The 15,895-nt window shown below is 45.8% G+C and overlaps 1 protein-coding gene across 2 annotated transcripts in view; it reads left to right on the forward strand.

The window, feature by feature from the left end:
- The window catches only part of COPS2 (COP9 signalosome subunit 2), a 441,002-nt gene that overhangs the window by 393,431 nt on the left and 31,676 nt on the right, over positions 1-15,895 (forward strand). For both annotated transcript variants that reach the window (XM_078684793.1, XM_078684794.1), the window contains exon 12: positions 5,378-5,436. In XM_078684793.1, the coding sequence (XP_078540919.1) occupies positions 5,378-5,436 (59 nt within the window). The remainder of the gene's footprint in view (positions 1-5,377; positions 5,437-15,895) is intronic.

Here is a 15,895-nt window from a genome sequence, read left to right on the forward strand (position 1 = left end):
CTTCTGAAGTTCGGTAGACCCATACCACCTTTATCTTTGGATAGTTGTAGCTTAGTTAGTGATATCCTGGGTTTTTTGCCTTGCCACAGGAACGTGTTAAAAATCTTATATATTTTGTTCAGGAAATCATTGGACAGCGTCATAGGGAGCCTACTGGTCAATAAGTAATTGACTAGGGGGGTGATCATCATTTTTTGCGTCAGAGTAGAGATTTTCTTATAGAAGGAGTTTTCGTTAGTTTTTAAGGTGGTAATACGATATTTTTCAAAATCTAGGCCTAGGTACTTGAAGCATTTAGGTTGCCACAGTAGACTGGAATCGCCGATTATTTCTTTGCTACCCTGGCTGTTTAATAGTTTTACTTCGGTCTTGTCCTTATTTAATTTGTACCCCGAAACCTTTGCAAAATCTCTTATTGAGGACATTAGTGCCGGTATGGCAGAGTCAGCATTTCTCAGATACCACCAAAACGTCATCAGCATAGGCTGTGATTTTGACCTTGTGATCATCAAAGCGAACCCCTGTGATATGGTCATTATTTCTAAGGTGGTAGAGAAAGGTTTCAATTACAAGTAAAAATAGAGAAGGGGAAAGAGGGCAACCCTGCCTAGTTCCTTGCTCTAGTTTAAAGGAGGACGATAGGCATCCACCCGCTCTGACTTTAGCCGAAGGGTTGTGATATAGTGCCATGACCATGCGTGTGAAGCCCTTCCCCAGATTGAATTTGCCTAAGGCCGCTTCTAAATAGGACCAGTCTACTTTATCGATGGCCTTTTCCGCGTCTAAGGTGATAGAAACTGTTGGGTAGTCCGTCAGTTTAGCCTGCTCCAAAATATGAGAGAGTATACGATTATTGTCACTGGAGACTCTATTCTTTCGAAAGCCCACTTGTGAGGGGTGGAGTTTGGGTAGGAGTTTTTGGAGACGTTTGGCAAGGATCATAGCATATAAATTGCAGTCTAAATTAATCAGGGAAATTGGTCTGTACATTTTTGGAAGTGTTTGATCTTTCCCTTCTTTAGGAATCACAGCTATGATGGCTTCTGCCGGAGTACCGTTAATTTGGCCAGAAGTATAGAATTCTTGGTATAAATTTAATAAAAGTGTTAGAACTGATGAAAAGCATTTGTAAAACTTTGCATTAAACCCATCCGGGCCAGGGGCTTTCCCAAGTTTTAGAGTCTTGATGGCAGTATCTATTTCATGGGAAGCGAGAGGTCTGCTGAGCTCTGCCTGTTCTTGTTCTGTTAGTGCTGGAAGCGTGCATTTTTCTATGTAGTCTTGTCTCCTAGAGCCTTCAAGATCCCGGTTTCTGCTGTACAGGGTGTTATAAAAGTATTTGAAAGTGCGATTTTATCTGGGTCAGAGTGAACTATCCCCGTCTGGTCCGTAATGTTCTGAATTGTATTTTTCTGCAGTTTAAATTTTAGGTACGAAGCAAGGCTCTTCCCTGCTCTATTAGACTCACATAGTTTGGAGCTTTTTTATTTGTTTAACCTTAACGCCAGCTCTGTCGCTAACTATCCTATTATATTCATATTTCTTTTGCACCATTTCATTTAGGAATGAGGTATCCCTAGAGATAATGTTTCCCTTCAAGTATGGCTAATTCTTGCTCTAGTTTTTCATGGCTGCTGTTGTATTCCCTATTCATTGCCGTTCTGATTTTAATGATTTCTCCTCTGACTGTGCACTTGAGAGCTTCCAAGCGTGCAAGGTGCTAGGTTTCACCATCCTTGTTGTTCGTAAGATAATCCATTATTACTCCTTCAATAATCTTTTTCTAATACCTCATTATTGAAGCTCCGTATATTTTGCTTTTTGGTAGAATTCAGTTCAGTCAGGGACAAAGTGATACAAGAGTCGTCCGAGATAACTCTCGGTTCAATCGAGGTGTCTTCTATTCTGGAGATGGCATGGCCAGAGAGAAGATAATCAATGCGTGAGTAGGTGTTATGTGGTGTGGAGTAAGAAGTGTAGTCCCTTTCAGAGGGGTTGTGTAGTCTCCAGGAATCTATCAGGTTAAAGCGTGAGCAGAGGTTAACAAGGGCTTTGTGAGAGTTATTGGGTCGAAAAGAACATTTGAAGTCCCTGTCTAATGTCGGGTCAAGGGGTAAGTTAAAATCACCAGCAACTATGTGCATTGCAGTCTCTGGAATCGTTTTGAAATGGTTACTTAGCTCATTCCCGAAGTCTGGTTCGTCCTTGTTAGAGGCATAGATGTTAGTGACGTAGAATTCTTTATTGTTCTTGGACATTTTTGATGAAACCCACCTCCACTTAGTATCAGACGTATTAAACAGTATATCGATATTGGATCTCCTTGCCACTAAAGTCAGAAACCCATTCTTTTTACCTAAAGCTTCAGAACCTGAAACCTCGCCGTACGCTTTACTTATAAGTGAGTTGAAGTGTTTCGAATCAATCTTCTTCTCTTGAAGGAGAACAATATCTCCCTTTTGTTTTTGGACATAGTAGAGTATCTTTTGCCGCTTGATAGGGTGATTAATGCCTTTTACATTCAATGATAATACCTTAAGACTGTTACGTACCAGTGGACCTGTTGAGGGTAACCATGTCATAGTTGAGTTGTCAGCTTAGTCATGAGGACCCTGTCGTATGCAATGACATTAGTAGGATAATAGAGGCATCTGTTCATGGCAAAGTACATCAGCAGTTGTATGAACTTTTTTGGATCTGTCTTTCCATTTATATCTATACACTTCTTGTGAGTTTTCCTACCAGACCCACTACGTGAGTTTGTAATTAAGAAGAGAATACGGGCACTTGAGTAGTGGAAGCCGTGGTATGCAGAGTGAACAGAATAACATAAAACGAAAAGTAAGAAAAGAAAAAAAAGTTCCAAAACCCCATCCTATCCCACCCCAGACCCAAACCCTCCCATCCCACCCTGAAAGTGTTTGACATTCTAATACTTGCCACTAGAGCCAGCGGCCATTGTGTAAGGCAGGTCTCAGCTGCAGTTTTTCGTTCTTCTGATCTGTTTATCTAAAATTAACAGTCATCAAAATAAATAAGGTGTTCATTGCAATGTTTCTCCCCCGCACATCATTATGTTATGTTATGTTAAGGGGTGCTTATAGAGCGCACTGTCACCGTGAGCTTCCTGGCGCTAATCTGATACTGAGGGAGGCAAAATGAATTAACCAGATTGTGGGAAAAGCCAGGTTTTTAAGGATTTAAGAAATTGAATGAGCGAGTTAGAGGATTTGAGTGAGGGAGGGAGAGAGTTCCAGAATTTGGGGGCCAGGAGAGCAAATCTCCGGCCACCGGTTCTGCAGAGATTAAAGGAGGGGACAACCAGGAGACGGAGGTGAGAAGGTCTAAGATTACGTGAGGGGCGGTAGGGACAAATGAGGGATTTCAGGAAGGCAGGGCAAGGGCCGGTGAGGGATTTAAAAGTATGCAGCCGATCTTAAAGGCTTCCCTCGAAGTGACCGAGAGCCAATGAAGTTTAGCAAGAAGAGGTTTGGCGGATTGCCATTTCGGAATCCCAAAGGCCAGTCTCGCCGCTTGGTTCTGAACGATCTGTGGTCTAGAAAGAAGGACCTTAGGCAGACCATGGTAGAGAGAGTTCGAGAAATCCAAGCGGGAGAGGACAAGAGCCATGATGACTAGAATCAGGGCTTCGGGGGTTAAGAGGTATGCCACCTTTCTAATCCTGCGCAGCTGATACATGCAGGTAGAGACCACCGTCCCTATTTGGGGAAAGATACAATCTCTGCATGTTTCTTCACATTCTGAGCTACAGCATTTAGAAAAAATAAACTTTTTATTGAACATTCGTCAGTTTCAATACACAACATCTTGCTAGTCAATCTTGTAAATACATCATAATCTGGTTGTACATGTCCTGTAGCATTTAAACGTTATAACCCCTTCAGCTGTTCAGTCAGGTTCCCCTCTTTACATATCCCTAGCCACCTACCCCTCCCGCTCTGTGCCTCTTCCCATTCTGACCCACTTTTTCTCATTTCCTGGGACACTGCCTGCCTTTGTATACAGTTTTTTCGGCTGCGCAGCACCAATCCATATCCCTCTTCCAGCATTTCACTGTCGGTGGCTGTACTGCTCCCATGCCCCGCAATATTGCTTTTGGTCACCATTGCCGCCACCAGCAGCCAAATTTGCGGGTATTTTGGCCATGTCTGTTCCCCTGTTATACATAACACATGCCACCTGGCATCCATCGATACTTCCTGTCCCACTACCGCCAACATTATTTGCGTCACCACTGCCTGTACCGCTGTATGATCGGGCACTCCAATATAATATGAAAGAAGGTACCCCCACTGATTGCACCCCCTTTGACAATTTTCTATAAATATGCGCCCCAGCTTGAACATGAGCACACTGGTGGAGTAAGATCTGTGTATGATTCGCAATTGAACCAGTCTGAACCTTGCCCTGATCGCTACTTCGCTAGGGCTTTGCACCAATTCCACCCAATCGTCGTCCTCCAGCAGGCCAACATCGGATTCCCATGCCTCCTTCAGCTGCACAAGGGAGTCCGGGCGTTATTATGAACGATAGTGCTTTTTCCGGGATCGGGTCCAGTAGTAATCTGTCTTCTAGAGGACTATATTCGGTATTTGGGTATCTGTTCCCCGCTTTTAAGGTGTCTACCCAGTGCGTGTTTCATCTGCAGGTACCTTTAGTGTTCTGTATCCGCTAACTGATATTCTTTCTGCAATTCGGGGAACGTGAGCATTGCCTGTCTACGCCATACATCTCCCAGATGCAAGAGCTACAGCATTTTTTAATCAGACTTGCATTAAACAGATTGTAATATCTTTTTTGCAACAAATGTATAATTTAGCTGTAGTCTTATTTACACTACATCATCTACTTTTTTCTCTTATTTTTAATAAAAAGAATAGAGCAAGGTACCAAGTATTTAAGCAGTTTTTGAGTATTGTGACTGTGACCATGTATTATACAGAATACAGTATCCTCTGCCGTAAGAATAAACAACATTGCAAGTCACTACGGAGTTCCATTACATTATCAAGGATCTTTGCCTGCGGTCTTTATCCTCTACTTGGTCATTGAACTCCACGTTAGCTAGCAGTATCCCTATAATGCCCAGCGAAAGGTACTGTATGCCATATAAACTCTAGTAATTTGTGGATGAGGGTTTCAAACACCTTGTGTACATGAACACTGTTTTAGTGCTTGCAAGTTGCTTTTGAAATAAAAGGTACAAATGAGACACTTGTGCTTGATGCTACCTGCAACTAATTGTAGTGAAAAGCACAGCAATTTGTAAAAGAATTCTCTATACCATGTTGTCTGCTTTCTTTTAACAAGTGTTTGAATATGACCAAACTGTGAATAAAATCATCTTCTTTTGTAGGAGCTAAACATAGATGTTGCCGATGTGGAGAGCTTGCTGGTGCAGTGCATATTAGACAAGTATGTATTTTGTTCTTGTTTTTGATCTATCTATATGGTACGTATATAGTGCAAAGCTAGCAATGGAGTGCTCCACAATAAACAATTGTTTTAGGGATGCTGAATGTCGAACATGGGGAGGAACCCGGGCTGGAGTAGGGCATCTGATAATGTACTAGCAGAAAATGCAAGGTGGGTACTCCTCTTATGCAAACTGTAATTGGGAGATTACATCGCAGAAGAGTAGAGTTTTGAGATGTGTTCTGAAGTGGAAGTCAGAGGGTACCTGTTGATTTTTGATTGAGATGAAATCCTGCGTGCTTGCGCATAGAAAGAAAATACCATTGGTCTTTCTTGTCCGTTCTAGCACTTCTTGGATTCCAGAATCTAAGAATTGCTTTGGAAACTGCTTCTTACAGGATCAGCATTCACAACCAACACTGACCGAAAAAGAAGTAGAAAGGATTTATGTAGTTTCCAGAAGTGTAGTTGTGCAATTAATTTTCTGGCTTTCAGCATGTTCTAAAAAAAATAGACCTGTTCTCCTGAACCCTTCCTTGGATTGTATGTAATCATTCTCGTTTCTCTCACTGGACACTAATTCCCTGCTTTCCCTTAAAAAGAACTTAAAAAGATCTGTGACAACCCTGCCAAGGGGTTCACTGTTTCCACCACCAACAACGCTGTAATCATTTCTACCAGGGCATCAGCTCTCACCTAGCCTCAGTCTTCAGTTCTTCCTTTCTGTGTCCATGTACTTATAAATGATCTTATCATGCCCCTTTCAGGTAAGTCCCTCAACTGTACTGTGGGAGCGGGGAATGCAAATCCTATATCTCCTTCACGCAGCTGTATTCAGTAGCATAAAAAGTACTCTGCCTACAGATCATCTTGCCCTCTCTCCTCCTGTCTGCTTGGATACCCTTAGAAATACCATCCTGGCTTCTCACTCCTCCAGTTCCCTCTCACTGGATCACCTGTTGTTGTCATCCTGCTGTACTCCCCTCACTTGGCTCTTCAACCCTTGCGCTGGATTGTCCATACTTCTCTGCTCCTGAATGCTTCATCTCCCTTCTCTTCCTTCGAACTCCAACACACTTTTCCCAATGCTGCCTCCTATTTTAGTTTCCAATCCAGAAATTACCTAATCATTTCTTCTGAGTTGCATCTCCTTTTCCTTTGCTAGTCCGCCGCCTCCCATCTCCAGTATCAATCTCTCAGCAGCTATTTTAGTTAAGTCAGAAACAAGTCTGATTTCCTTTCTTCTTTCACACTGCTTTTAATAGAGAGTGTAAAACTAAATCAGAGGGCGAGGAGAGTCAGTGGCCCTGAACCTCCTCGACCTCCAGGCAGCCTTCGGCACCGTATCCCATTACATGCTGATCGAAATACACCACCACATTGGCATCCAAGGGTATGCACTCAGAAGAATCCCCTCATTTATCCAGTATTGGGGTATCTTTCATAGATTCGCATGCCTGAATCATTCCCTGTCGCCGAGGCGGGAGTCCCACGGTAAAAGTAGTGACAAAGGTAAATAATAGTAGTATGCCCCAAAGAAAAGGCATGAGGCCTAGGTCTTAGTAGCCCATCTACATCATTATGCTAAAAGAACCAAAAGATTGGTCCCAATCAATCAGCTATCAGCACCCTCTAGAACACTCTCAGCAGAGCCATTTCTCCTCAGATTTTCACCGCACTTCGTGTGGAAGGGAGTCTCTCTGAGGGCCACTCAGTTTTCTTCTATTTTCCATGATGTCTGACAAGAAGGCCTTGTTTAGGCACTGCAGAACCTGCAACAAGAAGAGGGCCCATGTTGATGACCAACATAAGGACTGCATCTACTGCCTCTACCCTAAGCATGAGGCAAAAGATTGCAGAATGTGCCGTAACTTCCCTTCTAAAACCCTTAGGGATAGGGAGGCAAGAGTCCTGTTGTGGCTTATATCCTCTTCGGCTAAAGAGGATGATAGAGCCTCAATTTACAGCAAGAGAGCCAGATCTCAGGACAGTCCTCCCACTCTACTTCTGGCCCTTCTCAGAGGTCTCCTTTAATTTCCTCTGGGCCTGCGCAGTCTCCTCAGACTTCTGCTGTCAAGGACTCTAAGAAGCCATCTTCTAAAACAGTAAGTAAAAGCCTCTCAAAATCTCTGGCTTTCCCTCCCCCCGTCGACGGTTTCTGTCACTTCTTCTGCTCCATTGTCGATGGACAATATCTCAGACGTCTATCACCTCTCCTATATTGTCTACCAGGATTACTATCCTGTCAAAAAAGACCGTCGACGAAGACCTCGTCGTCGAAATCAGCGTCGAAGTCCACATCGACGAAGCCTCCACCGTTGACGAGAGTTGTATCGTCAACTGAGACGCAGGTGTCTACTGCACCGTCGACGAATGTCCCGTTCACGACTGCCCCGTCGACAAAAATCTCGTCAACGAAGCCTTCAATCAATCATTCATAAAGCGCACTACATACCCGTGAGGGTCTCAAGGGGCTGGGGGGAGGAGGGGCACTACTGATCGAACAGCCAGGTCTTGAGTATCCTCCTGAAGGTCAGCAGGTCTTGGGAGGGTGTTCCATGTCTTGGCGGCGAGGTGGGAGAAGGATCTCCCACCGGTGGTTGTATCTGTCGGATCCATCTGTAGATCTTGCGGAGCATGCAGAGGATGCTGAAGCAGGAGGAGGAGACGGCGTTAACTTGCTTGGTCATTGAGAGCGTTGAGTCGAGGATGATTCCCAGGTTGCGTGGGTGGTCGGTGGGTGTCGGGGCTGCCCCCAGTGCCGTCGGCCACCAGGAGTCGTCCCAGGCTGAAGGGTTGGAGCCGAGGATGAGGACCTTCGTCTTGCCCGAGTTCAACTTCAGATGGTTGGTCTTCATCCAGTCGGCGACGGCCTTCATTCCTTAGTGGAGGTTGGCTTTGGCGGTGATGGGGTACTTGGTGAGGGAGAGGATCAGCTGAGTGTCGTCAGCGTAGGAGATTATGTTGAAGTCGTGCTACGTGTGAGACCGGGGCCATGTCAATGTTGAACTGCGTCGGGCAGAGAGAGGATCCCTAGGGTACGCCGCAGATGATCTTGGAGGCTTTAGAACAGAATGGGGGAGGCGGACTCTCTGAGTTCTGCCGGAGAGTAAGGAGGTGGTCCAATCCAGAGCCTTGTCTCGGATCCCTGCGTGTGCGGTGGCAGACGGTGTAGAAGGTGGCTGAAAGGTTTAGGAGGATGAGTGCTGCGCTCTCGACGTTGTCCAGCAGGGTCCTGATGTCATCGTTGGCGGCAATGAGGGCAGTCTTGGTGCTGTGGTTGCTGCGAAACCCTGATTGGGAAGGGTCCAGGATTCTGTTTTCTTCGAGGTATCGGGTTAGCTGTCTGTTGACGGTTTTATCGATGACCTTGGGCGGGAAGGGGAGCAGAAAGATGGGCTGGAAGTTCTTGAGGTCTCTTGGGTCTGCCTTAGGTTTTTTGAGTAGGGCGTTGATCTCAGCGTGTTTCCAGATCACTGGGAAGGTCGCGGTCTCGAGGGAGAGATTGATGACGTTGCGCAGGTGGGGTGCGATGGAGCTGCTTGCTCTGTCGAAGACGTGGTGCGGGAATGGGTCTGACGGAGAGCCGGAATGGATTGTGCGCATGGTCTTGATGGTGTCATCAATGCTCACGCTGGCCCAGGCTAGCAGGGGGTCGTGGTCGATGGTGTGCGGTGGGTCTGTTGTGTTGCTGTCTGTTGTGTTGCTGTCTGTTGTGTTGCTGTCTGTTGGGGCTGTCTGGGAGTTGAAGCTGTCGTGGATGTCTGCTATCTTGAGGTTGAATACGGATCTTGCCATCATCGAAGCCTAGGCCGTCTACGTCGAGCCCGTCGACTCAAATCCCACCGACGACATTGACAAAGAGCCCGTCAGCGACAAGTCCATCGACGGAGAGCCCGTCAACGACCATTCCATCGACTGGGGACTTATCTGTTCCATCTACGGCATTGACTGTCGTTCCAACTTATTCAGCGCCTGTTCCATCTAGGAGCTTTCAACTCAAGACGTTTCAAAGACATGAATACTGCAATATTTCCCCTCTTACTCCATCACATCTCCTCGAAACATATGTGCAGGAAGAGGATGATGATTACGACGATGAGGAGGAGGACGAAGGACCACTTGGGATAGCTCATCATCCTTCTGAGCTTCACATCAAATATCAGGATGATGAGGAAGAGGAGGAGGATTACCACGAACAATACTATTAAGAGGATATTGTCGTCCCGCATCATAAAGTGTATCATAGGCAGTCACGCCAGAGTGACACCAGCCACCTCCCTCCAAGTCTTATACAGGACTTGCAAGCTATGCTTGCAGACTACAGACAGCAGTTTCCCCCGCAGCAAGTTATTCCACAAATCCCACCTACACCTGTGGTAGTTCCGGACCCTTTGCCTCCACCTGATGCTCCAGTTCCAACGCCTCCACTTCCAGAACCTCAGCAAGAGCACCAACTTCCAGACCCTCATTTAGGTCAGGACACATCCTCTGATGAGGAAGTTGAAGAAGGTGAATTGCCAGAGAATCTTCATGTAGATCCTTGGGATTCTTACATTATCCCTATGCCTTCTCCACTGACTCATCTTCCATCGGATTCGCCACCAGAGGATATAGGAAGATTTCATGATCTCATGCAGTGAGCCACTGCTAGATTTCAACTGCCTGTCACCATTGAACAAACAGAATGTTCCCTTTACGACTTTAAAGAGGAATCCAGAAAAATTGCCAGGGCCGTTCCTATAATTGATTATATATGGAACGAAGGTATCAAAATCATGAAAACTCCTGCTTCTGTGCCAGCAGTGCTTCCGCGGATAGGTAAGAAGTATCGTGCTCCGGCCAACAGTCCATCCTGTCTCATTGGGCACCCTCGGCCAGATTCGGTCATCTCCCAGGCTGTCCAACAAGGATCTAAGAACCCGGCAACCCCCATTTCTACACCGCCGGACCAGGAGGGACGTTGTCTTGATCGGATTGGCAAGAAGTTTTCAACTATGGCAGCTGCATCCATCAGGGCACCTAACTCCCTAGCGATCATAGGGCATTATGATCGCCAAATGTGGTCAGATATGGCTGGGTTGATTGAGCTCATTCCTGAGGACGGAAGATCTTACTGGAGGGAGAACGTGCGGCATCTGAAACAATAGATTGCGCACTAGACATTGTAAATACCAATTTTAGACAATTGACTGGGGCGGCAGTACTCAGACGCCAGGGTTGGCTTAAAGCCACCACTTTCAGACCTGAAGTCCAGCCAAAAATACTGGACATGGCCTATGATGGCGAATCGTTGTTTGGGAAACACATCGATTAAGCCCTCCAGGCAATATTAACAGATACAGACACTGCAAGATCCTTGGGTTCATTGCAATACAAGCGCAGAACCTGCAATACAAGCGCACAACCTTCAGAGACGCAAGGGGCGTGGGTTTTCCTCTAGAGGAGGATCTCAAAACCAGCAGAACAGACAATACCAGCCTCAATATAGACAGAATTATCAATCATCTTCACACTGGCAATCCAATACAACTAGTTTCTCTCGTCAGGGCGGTCGGAAACAATCGTAGAATCAAGGGTGAGACGCTAACAGAAAGCAGTGATCTCCACAGGGCGCCAATCACAACAGCGAAAATGTCAACATTTGTGGACAAGTGGCGAGAAATTACCTCCGATCAATGGGTTCTAGACCTGGTGAACAACGGACATACCCTAGAATTTGTCACCAAGCCACCTACCACTCTGCCCATGGGTCCCCCTCCCCCTCGTCTTCACTTACTATTCAAAGAAGCTTTTACAATGCTCCTCAAAAATGCTATAGAGAAGGTCCCATCACATCATCAACGGACAGGTGTCTATTCTCGTTTTTTCCTGATCAAAAAGAAATCAGGGGAATGGTGACCGATCCTAGACCTTCACAACCTGAACCTTTTCCTCAAAAAACAAGGACTTCGCATGGTCACACTTTCAGAAATTCTAGATTGCCAAAATGAGGGAGATTTTATGGCTTTTCTGGATATGGAACACGCTTACTTCCACATCCCAATCCATCCCAAACATGGTAAATATCTCCCCTTCACTGTGGTTGGTGCCCATTATCAGTTTAAAGTGCTTGCGTTTGGGCTAAAATCGGCACCAAGGATTTTCACGAAGTGCCTAGCTCCTGTAGCGGCAGCGTTAAGATCCCAGGGAATCCAAGTATTCCCGTATTTGGACGATTGGTTAATCAAAGGTTCTTCGGAACAAGCAGTCAAGATTACCACTGCAACGTTTCGTCATCTTTTCAACTTTCTGGGACTAACTCTGAACAAAAACAAATCCCAATTACATCCAATGCAAGTCCTTCCATTTCTTGGAGCCCTTCTGGACACGGTCCAGTGCAAGGCATTCTTATCTCACAAACGACAGGTTCGTCTTCAAAAGCTGGCAACTCAGATTTCAAGAAAAAAGTCTGTTTCTGTCCGCATGTTCGCTTTGCTCCTGGGAATGTGCTCTTCGGCCATAAATCTCATCCCTTTGGCACGACTCAGACTGAGACCTCTACAGAAAGAGCTGCATCTTCAGTGGCAGCAAGCCGTGGGTTCCTTCAACGACACCATCAAGGTCACGCCACACATGGTGAACCCTCTACATTGGTGGTCTCAGATAGCCAATTTAGCAGAAGGACTCACTTTCATACAGGATATTCCGGATTTTGTTCTGACAACGGATGCCTCCATGTAAGGATGGTGAGGTCATCTCCAGGATTTACAGATACTAGGTAAGTGGTCTCAAGAGTACAGACGACAACACATCAACAGACTAGAATTACGAGCAATTTTTCTATCCCTGCAAGCTTTCCTTCCAAGGATCGCAGGTTCATCAGTACTGGTTCGGAACAAAAATACCACCAGCATGGGTTATGTGAACAAGCAAGAAGGAACAAGATCGGCAACTTTGTCAAGAGAAGCTCAAGAGTTGTGGGAATGGGTCACACTGCACAACATAACCCTCAAAGTGGAACATGTCAGAGGCCTACACAATACTCTGGTGGACACGCTCAGCAGGTTGCCTATCGGACTGCCACGAGTGGGAGCTAGAGCGCACTCAAGTGAACAGGGTGTTCCAGACTTGATGCAAGCCGACATTGGATTTGTTTGCAACGAAGCACAAGAAATGCTGATATTACGCCAGCAGATATCCTCAACAGGGATCAAGGGGGAATGCTCTGTCCATGGGATGGTCAGGGATTTGTGCTTACGCTTTTCCCCCAATACCTCTGATCCCGAGGGTGTTACGCAAGATGAGGCTGGTGGGCTGCTGTCTCATCCTGATTGCACCCCGGTGGCCACGCCAGTACTGGTTCAAAGAGCTGCTATTACTATCCTAGGACCAGACGATCCGTCTTCTTCCAACACAACCATGTTGTCAAGGAACAGAGGGCAGGTGGTTCTCCCAGAACCTCAGTCTCTACATTTACACGCATGGCTCCTGATTTCTTAGAATTCAAGGACCTTGACATCCCTCAGGACTGTTGTGACATCTGAACTAAATCCTGAGCTCAGAGCACGATTAAGACTTCTCGTCTGAAATGGAAGAGATTTTGCTGTTGGTGTAAGACCAACAAGGTTCACCCAGTAGAATTTTCTGCAGAGCAAATTCTCCCTTATTTGCTGCATCTGGCGAGGTTTGGACATCCATTTAGCCACACTTTCAAGATTCAGGAAAGGTGCTAAGCTTCCTTCTTTACGTTCATCCTCATCAATCAAACAATTCATGAAAGGTCTTTTCCGAGTGTTTCCTCCGGTGCAGCCTCCTCCACCGGAGTGGCAACTTAACACTGTCCTAACGCAGTTAATGAAGCACACATTCAAGCCGATTCACAAGGCCGAGCTCCAGTTTCTCACGTGGAAAGTTGCTTTACTTCTAGCTCTAACATCTGCTAGGAGAGAAAGCTAAATTCAAGCCTTCACTATAAAGGAACCATTTCTACATTTCTCTCAGGATCATGTGACCCTCCAGACTAATCCTACATTTATACCTAAAGTACTGTCACAATTTCACCTCAATGAGCCTGTGAGGTTACGCACTTTCTTTCCAAATCCGTCTACACCAGTGGAAAGAACATTACATTCCCTTGACATCACCAGTTGTTTGTAGCTTACGGACAAGCTACTCTGGGAACTGCAGTCACAAAGGCCACAATTGCAAGATAGATAGCATCTACAATCCATTTCTGCCATGACAAGACTAACAGGCCATTGCTAAGGAGAGTCAAGGCTCACTCCACAAGAACTATGGCAGCATCGACAGAATTGTTTGCTGGAGTGACTCTAGAAAATATCCGTCATGCTGCAACATGGAAAAATGTCCACACTTTCACAAGGCATTATTGCCTTCAATCGACACATCAAGAGGATGCAGCGGTTGGACAGGCCGTCCTGCGCCATCTTTTTCTTTCAGACCAGTTTTTCAGGTACCTTTCGGTCTTTTACATACTACCTATGGTTGTCATTGTTCACGATGCAAACAAATTTCTGCAATTATAATATGTTTATTGTATACATATGTGCAAAATGTCTTGCATATCCATAGAAGATATATTACTATGCATGTTTCATTTTCCTATTTATAGGTCATGCTTTTAAATTGTACGGTTTGGTTTATTATACCTTTTGTTGACGATTTATGGATGTTATTGGGAGTTTATCAGCACAAGTCTCCCACCATACGCAACCGACTGTATACTTGGTATATTGCTCACTACTCTGATTCAGGCATGTGAATCCATGAAAGATAACCCAATACTGGATAAGAAAGCAAGTTACTTACCTGTAACTACAGTTATGTAAATGTAAATGTAAATGTACAGGAATTTATATAGCGCAAATCACCAAGCGGTTTCTAAGCGCTTGCTTAGGGAACCCGTCCTGGTATTCCCCTGTGAGATAACCCCGGCAGGGTATCCGCAAGGTGAAAGCCAGGCATCCCACCGCGAGGGGCCGTTGTGGAGATTAAGCAAGCTATTGCCCAGAGTCGCAGAGTGTGAACCCGTGAATCGAGTAGGCACCGGAGCGAGAATTGTCGAGTCCATGGACATTTTAGGACTCAAGACCCCGCCGAGCCGGGAATTGAACCCTGGTCCCAGGCTGACCTCTGCTTCCAGGTCTGCCTCCTCTAACCAGTGAGCCACACTTCTCCACTATCCAACCAGTCTAACCAGTTATCCAGTATTGGTATTTTTCATAGATTCACATGCACCCACCCTCCTCCCCGGAGAGTCAGTTCTCTATAGTTTTGGGATACTTATTTCCCACTAGTGCTAATGAAAATCTGAGAAACTGTTCTAGAGGGTGCTGATTGGTTGGGACCAATCTTTTGGTTCTTTTAGCATAATAATGGAGATAGGCTACTAAGATCTAGGCCTCAGGCCTTTTCTTTGAGGCCTACTACTATTATTTACCTTTGGCACTACTTTTCTATTTACCTTGGGACTCCCTCGACGGGGAACGATTCACGCATGTGAATCTATGGAAGATACCAATACTGGATAACTATAGTTACAGGCAAGTAACTTGTTTTCTTCTCACCCGAAGAGCCCAAAGGATCCGCCAACCACATTTCACCTCCAAATCCAAGAACATGACCCCACAGGCCAACAATGTTAAATCCTACCATCACAACATAATATCCTATGCAGACGACACCCAACTCATCATCTCCCTCACCGATGATCCTACCACCACCAGGGCCAACTTCCATAGCTGCATTACAAGTGTCGCCGACTGGATGAAGAAAAACTGCCTGAAGCTAAACATAGGCAAGATCGAAGTACTGATCTTCGGCAACAACAGTAAAACCTGGGAAAACACTGAATCATCATTGATAATCTCACCATGAAATTTCAGATCAAGGCTGTCTCCTCCGCCTGTTTGCATGCTATGAAATATCTTAAAGTGGCTCACCCTGCACATGAGACACTCCATGACACCGGCCCTCATCACCAGGCATCTGGACTATGGCAACGCTCTACATAGGAATCACTGCACACCTTTTACAGAGACTTCAAACTATACTGAACTCTGCAGCCAGGCTCATCCTCGACCTCCCCCAACTAACCCACATCACACCCTACCACAAGCAAATCCACTGGCTCCAGAGATGCCAATTCAAGATGTTGACCAATGCACACAAGGCTCTACACAACCAAGGATCCGCCTACCTCAGCCACTGACTCAACTTCTATCTACCGTCGATAAGAATACGCCCGGTCTCCCTATCCCTAACCTACGCTCCACGCATCCACTGAAGCAGAAGTGGGGGATTCTCCTTCTGCTACAACATGGCAGAGACCTGAAACGCAGCTCAGGGCCATCACCTCACTTCCGGAATTCCGAAAGACTCTCATAACCTGGCTGTTCAAATGACCTGTCCGGGTCCTGCAAGTGCCTGGATACCCTATCAGGTGATAAGCAGCGCT

This window comes from Lissotriton helveticus, chromosome 3_2 (genome assembly GCF_964261635.1).
Source record: "Lissotriton helveticus chromosome 3_2, aLisHel1.1, whole genome shotgun sequence".
NCBI classification, from domain to species: Eukaryota; Metazoa; Chordata; class Amphibia; order Caudata; family Salamandridae; genus Lissotriton; species Lissotriton helveticus.